This window comes from Theobroma cacao, chromosome 6 (assembly GCF_000208745.1).
Source record: "Theobroma cacao cultivar B97-61/B2 chromosome 6, Criollo_cocoa_genome_V2, whole genome shotgun sequence".
NCBI lineage: Eukaryota > Viridiplantae > Streptophyta > Magnoliopsida > Malvales > Malvaceae > Theobroma > Theobroma cacao.
Window position 1 is genome coordinate 8,243,662 of NC_030855.1, and position 6,910 is coordinate 8,250,571.

Genomic DNA, 6,910 nt, shown 5'->3' on the forward strand with positions numbered 1-6,910 from the left:
AAAGCTTATATTTTGTTGTTAATATGTCCCTATTCCTACAGTATTTAATCTCTGTTATTTTGAGATAAATTGTAACATTGCAAGATTTATACATATTTTGTAGTATTATTTTTGTAACGTGTAAGTATATTTTTTCACATTATGATTTGCAATTATCTGGAGCAAATATTCACATGTAGTTAATTTGCTGGTATAAAACAGGTGCAGTTACTACTATTCATGGGACACCCGATGGAGAAGTGGATGGACAATTTATGAGAGAGATATTGTATGAAGACATAAGTGAATACTTGTTCTCTCTGAGCTCAGCAGAGGCTCGCTTATCTCTAGTATTCCAGTTCATTGATTTTTATGGTGGGAAAATCTCCTCTTGGTAAGTTTCACATTATTCACCTTTGAATAATGTGATGCATTCTTGTGTCAAATCTGTCTTTTGCTGTCTTGCTTCATCACTGTTCTGTGATAAACTCTCCACCATCTTGTCCTTTTTGTCTGTTTTTGTAACATGCACATATACTCATGTACACACAAAACAATATTTAAAATTTGGTTCTCACATATGATACTGGAAAATATGTGGGCAGATGATGGTTTATCCCAGTCTTCACATGCTTTCTTAATTTTCTGTTTGGTTTATATGATAGAATTACGGTATGCTTAGGCTTGAAGAATGACTAACGGTAGTTATAGCTTGTTACTTGTGATCTTATACACACAGGTAATTAATTTGATTTGACTGGATCCCCACATGCTAGGGGTAGCATAATCTAATGGATGATAACCACTTTTTCGTGCATTTATGAAAGAGTGCTTGTGTAATGAATAGGCTTGTATTGCTAGAGGAAAATAGTATGAGTTAATTGTTCTTGTAATTAGAATTGAGCAGCACTGTGCATTCATAAAGTTAGGTTGAATTTTCTCAACATTGCCAATTTTTTTAGAGTTGTTTGAATCTGACAGTACTCATTGGTTTTTTAGGTATATGTAATTATCTAGTCTGCTTTGACAACTTTCCTAAAATGGATTCACTTCGAATTTGTCTCTTAGAACCTCTAATCTAGTTAAAATATTTGAATTACGAATATTCAAATTTTTTGAAGGAAGAAAGTGATTTTACCCAGGAAGAAAACTGATTATGCTGTTGACTTACACAGAAAACACTCATTTGCAACAATTTTCTCTGTTTTGGACGTTGTCAATGGTCAGAATTTTTCCTCAAGATGCTTTCCATGTGAAAAAGCTACCTGAAGATGCATATTTTTGGTCTTTAAAGGTGATTGATGTTTTTGTATGAGCACTTAATGGGCCAGTACTATATTCTTTTGTTTTAGCTTGTCAAGGCCTGATGCTTCATATTAGGGTTATTTTTTAGTTCAAAATCAAGAGTAACCTGGTTTTAGGTTGTTTAGAAGGATGGCTGCATGAGAGTGCAAACATGTAACACCGTGACGCGTAAATGTGTTAGTAAGGATATATTAACGATTTCAGGTTTAAATGAAAAGTCATTTAAAGCAACCTTGCTCTCTCTCTCTCTCTCTTTTTCTTTCTAGGGTTTGTACCAACAGTTCCAGTTGGACTGAGAAAATTCTTGGCCTGGAGGAGCTACCAGATTGTATTGGGGAAAATATGAGAAGACTGCATGATGATTTGACCAAATTACAGAATAAATCTGGTCAATTTAGTTTGGAATTCCTTTGGGACAGTGCGAGAGGCATCCTTCAGAGGACTGAAATGATGAAATTTCTTCGCAATGCTGCATTACTTTGCTTAACTGCCTTTCCCCGTAATCATATATTGGAAGAAGCTACTCTTTTGGCCGAAGAACTCTTCGTAACAAAAATGAACTCATCTAGCTGTTCAGTTACCCCATGTCAGGCTTTGGCAAAGCACCTTCTAAAATGTGATCGGCAGGTATTTTTTATTTGTTCAACCTGTCTAAAGGGGATCTTGTAACTCCTTTGGTTGAAATTTTTTATTTATTATCATGAAATGCATGATTTCTTTTTGTTGCAACTGATAGTACGTGCATTGGGAATATTTTAGATAGTTTCCATTAATTCAGCAGCAAGAGTGATGTTCTCTGTGAAGTTTCTTTATTTTCTGTGTCATTGGGAAAGAAATAATACTGTTGGTGATAGAATTACAAGTTTTCATTTGAGTTCTTTCACTTGGGTGATAGAATACAAGTTTGCTTCCAAGTTCTTTCAATTGTTTCTCCAGTTTTTTCTTTTGTTTGAACATATCCTTAGGTTGCTAAAAGTTTACGGTGCGTAGTGGTATGTTTAGTCTTTATCCACCATTGAATGTTTGTGTCATGTTAGTTTATGTAGGGATGCAAATATAGATTTCTTTTCTGTTGCTTTATTCATTATTGGAAAATATCTTTTTTAAGCTTTTTCTACTTATCGGATAGGATGATTTTACAGCAATTCAGGCTTGGCCTAGCGATTATTACCTTTCTTGGGTCCAAGGTTGGAATACTTGCTCTCCCTTGTAACTCCCATATATACCATTAAAAAAAAAAGGATAAGATACTTTTTCTTCAAATTACTCATGACCTTTTCTTTTGTCCTTTTCTTGTTTTCACATTTTGGTGTATTAAGACTCCATTGGTTTAATGATTTTGTTAGACTTTTTTGTTATGAAAGCGAATAATGTCTTTGAATAATTAAAAAAGAACATTGTAATTATTCTAGAGAACAAAATGCATGCTTTAACTTTTATGTATAATAGTTATGTTTGGATTGGTATTAAATTTTATGTGTTTATTCATTTTTAATCAATTATGATTTCTTTTTCCAATTTGCATTTGCTTTTGCTTTTTAGCAATTTCCTTGGAAGCAAAAGCAAATAACAAAATGCAAGTAGCAAAAATAATGATGAAATGAAGATTGAATGAATATAAGGTAACGTTTGGTATGAGGGAAGTGGGAGTACATTTCTTACAATGTGCTCAATTAAATTACGTTGCAGTGTTTGTTTTGCAATAAATTACTGTAATGTAAGATTGCAATACAATCAGATTGCATTGCACTCTGCAACGTTTTTAAAGGCATTTTTGTCCTTCAACTTTGTTACTTTGTTAAAAATATTTAATATGTTATAATTTGTTTTTTTTATATAGATTTCGATGATGTTTTTTTATTATTTTCAATAGTTATGGTGACTATCAATAAAATTTATAGTCTTTTAAAGGAAAAAGAAATTAAAATATAACATATAATATAGAAAATTATATTAAAAATGAAAATAAAATATATAATACTATAATAAAAATAAAATATAGCATATTAAAAATATATGTAAAAGATGATATTATATAAAAATTAATAATAAAAATACAAGTATATTAAACTTGCATTTTAAAAAATAGGGATAATTTTGAAAATTAACATTACATTCCTAGCAAAGTACTTGTAAACCAAATGCTGTAATGTTATCTTCTCTGTATTTTAATTATTACTTTACTTATATATAAAAAATTACAATATTATCTTCCTTGTAATCACATTGTTTGCAATCACATTACTTACAATAACATTGCATTGTAAAGTACCAAACGCCACCTTAAGTTATATCAATCTCTAATTCCTACTAATAAAGACCTTAGTTAAGTTAGATCAATCTCTAATTCCTACTAATAAAGACCTTAGTTAAGTTAGATCAATCTCTAATTCCTACTAATAAAGCCCTTAGACCATTGAGTCCATATGAAGACGACCCTTCTCATGATTTTTTTTAATTTCTTCTTTTTTTTCTTTATTTGCATTTTTCACTTTTTAATCTTTTAATTTCTAATTTCATTGAAGATTTAAAATATTAATAATCTAATAATTTATTATTAAATTATTAGTATATTTTTTATTTTAATTTTTTTATTATTCTTTATATTCATTTTTCCTTTTTTATTCTCATTTTCTTATTTTTCTTTCCTTTTCTCATGTCCATCGCCGACTATCTGAGAAATCAGCAACAACATTGAAGCGCTAATCTAGTGTTGGTTACGACCACTAGGGTGTTAGATTGATGCTTCCCTTAACCAGATATGGTTGTCAAGGGCCAAATTCGATCACGTGGATTTGGCCATGGATGTAAATGTGTTGTTTCTTGGGTTGAATCTAGCAAGGGAACATCACATTCGACCTTAAAGCCATTGCAACTATCACTATTGCCATGTTTAGTGGTGGGTGGACATTTAACAGAGGAGAGAGGCAAGAATGGGAGGAGAGAAAGACAAAAGGGAAAATGAGAACAAAAGAAAATATTTATTAAGAAGAGAGAGGTAGGTGGGTAGAGAGAAAGAAATTATGGAAAAAAGGAATAAATGCATCTTATATAGCATGATAATTTTTAAAATTGATAAAATGTATTTTTGTCTATTAACATTTTTAACTTATTCCTTCTTTTTCGAAATAGCCATTATTAAAAAAGGAGTCGGTAATGGCTGTTTTAGCTTCTTTTCATGAAGCAAACAAAGTTTTAAGAAAGTAATACGAATAGGGGGGAATGGCTATTCCATTCCCCCGACCAAACATACTTGTACAGCTATGATTTTTTATGACTAAGTACCTAAATAAGCCATATCTTATTATTGTGTTCAATTAAACTCTTGAATTTCTATTTTAGGTCAAATAAGCCTCTTTCACTAACGGTTAACTAACTTCCATTAATCAATTATCAGTTGTCACTTTTTATACCATGTCATCTATCATGTGACAGGTTGTTCTTTTGATGGTGTTACTACCATGTGGCAAATGATGTAGCATTAAATGTTGTTAATTAGGATTTATATGTTTACCTTTTTACCCAATCACATGCTCAAAAATGATTAACTTAAAGATTTAAAACAAAAAAATTAAAAAAAACCTAATTAATTTCTTCCTTAACTGATAGTGCAAACATTTTGTATTTAAATAGACAAAATCATTTTATTTAGATCAAATAAAACTTTCTAGCCAATTAAAGGCGTCATTCTAATCTTTTATTATCCAAAGAATGGCTTCAATCAAACAATGAAAAGTAAAAAATAATTAATATTGGTATCCCCCACTCCAATATTTGTTCTTTCACGACAACTTTAACATTTGCCTTGTGAGGGACCTTGAAGCCTTGAACCTTGAAAGCTTTGGGGTTTGATGGTTGTGACAATCGGAGGCATTCGGAGAGTTACTGATGTGTGAACATAAGAGCATGACAACAAGAACAAAAAGGAATTATGATTGGTTGATTTTTTTTAATTATTCGATCAAACTGTTTTGACTGGAATTGTGATCTCATCCGTTATACTTGCTAGGTAAGGAAATTTAAGATCAAATTTGGAAAAGCTGAATCTCTTATTCTTCTGATCTAGTAACTTTTAGAGCTTTTCCTTTGTCACAAAGCCTTAAGTAGTGGCAGGCGGGATTATTGAAGTAGAGGTAGTTGCTAGGCTAACTACCATAAAAGAGCTGATCAAATTGGGATATGTAATGTTGGCTCCATTAGTTTTTAATGATAATAAAACATTTCCATTTCATTTGTGTCTAACATTTCTACCTAAATGTGCAGGATAAAAAGTCATATGAAAATAATAAATCAACCTTTCAAATGTGTATATCAAAATCATGAAAATGAAGAAGAAATGATTGATCAACAAAAAAAAAAAGGTCTTTAGTTAAATAATGAAGAATGTTGGTGGACTAAAATTTAAATTGGAGAAATGGCGGGCTGAAGAATATTGAGAAACAGAACCAACTTAGTCAACTAAGATGAGAGTTAGTTGACTAAGAAGCTACTGTCAAAATCTGGACTTCAAGACAGAACCAACTTAGTGGACCAAGAAATAAGTTAGTTGACTAAGTGCTCTCTGCTAGAATTTGCGACCAGAAGACAGAACCAACTTAGTCGACCAAGACTAAAGTTAGTCGACTAAGAGCTCTTTGTTTGCAATTTGAACCAGAGCACTAGAAGACAGTTTAACGGCTACAACCAACTCTCAACTGTTTTCAATAGCCATAAATTGCCAAACTTCCATCAGAGTTGTTTCTCCAAGTATAAAGAGGTCTCCCAACGGTTAGAAATAAGTTTTTGGAAGTTTTGGAAGAGATTTGAGTCATATAGAGTAGCAAATTCAAAAAATCTTCTTTGCACCTCACTGCACTTAAATGCCTATCTTTTGTATTTGTATTCTCCACTCAACGTTGTGATCATAGGTACTTTCTTTTACTTCTCTTCTTGTATTCTTAGAGTGAGGGAGTCACTCTAAGTGGTTGTTTCAAGTTAGGTTCGCTTGAATGTGTTAAGGTTCTAACTTAGCCTTGAAAAGTTAGGCGTTGGGTTATAGTTGACCCCGAGAAAAACTAGTGTAAAAGGTTTTGGCTGAGCCTGGTAAAAGCCATTGTAAAACTTGGTGAAAGCTTGTGAATTTCATCATTTCTTAGTGGATTGTTTGAAAAATCCTTGGTTGGATAATCAAGGTAGTGGATGTAGGTCTTGGATAGAACCACTCTAAATTCTGCTATCTTGTTTACTCTGTTTTTATTATTTTTTTCTTTCTCTCATTTATCTTGCATTTGTCTACACTTAGAGACAATTTTTGAAAGAGCCGAATTGTGCTATTCACCCCACCTCTAGCACATATTATTTGGACCAACAAGTGGTATCAAAGCTAGTTCCCTGTTCTTAAGGTCTAACACCCTTTGGCAAGATCCAAATGGCTCTCCAAAAATCCATAGTTGCTAAGGGACAATTAATAAACAGACCACCTCTGTTTGATGGCTCTAACTATCCTTATTGGAGCACTAGGATGTCAATTTACATTAGAGCCATAGATTATGAAATGTAGGACGTCATAACTAATGGACCCTTTATTCCCTCAACTTTGAATGTAGTAACCAATGAGTTGATGCCAAAGCTGAAGTCTAAATGGACC

The 6,910-nt window shown here is 32.0% G+C and overlaps 1 protein-coding gene across 1 annotated transcript; it reads left to right on the forward strand.

The window, feature by feature from the left end:
- On the forward strand, nt 201-1,957 carry LOC108662596. The gene is made up of 2 exons (XM_018123313.1): nt 201-373; nt 1,551-1,957. The coding sequence occupies exons 1-2, from the start codon at nt 255-257 to the stop codon at nt 1,951-1,953; spliced, it is 522 nt and encodes a 173-aa protein (XP_017978802.1). The 5' UTR covers nt 201-254; the 3' UTR covers nt 1,954-1,957.

Bases quoted from the DNA above. Each gene is read 5' to 3' on its own strand.
- LOC108662596 (XM_018123313.1), top strand. From the start codon at position 255: ATGAGAGAGATATTGTATGAAGACATAAGTGAATACTTGTTCTCTCTG. The intron at 374-1,550 runs GTAAGTTTCACA...TTTTCTTTCTAG, and splicing joins GGTGGGAAAATCTCCTCTTG to GGTTTGTACCAACAGTTCCA.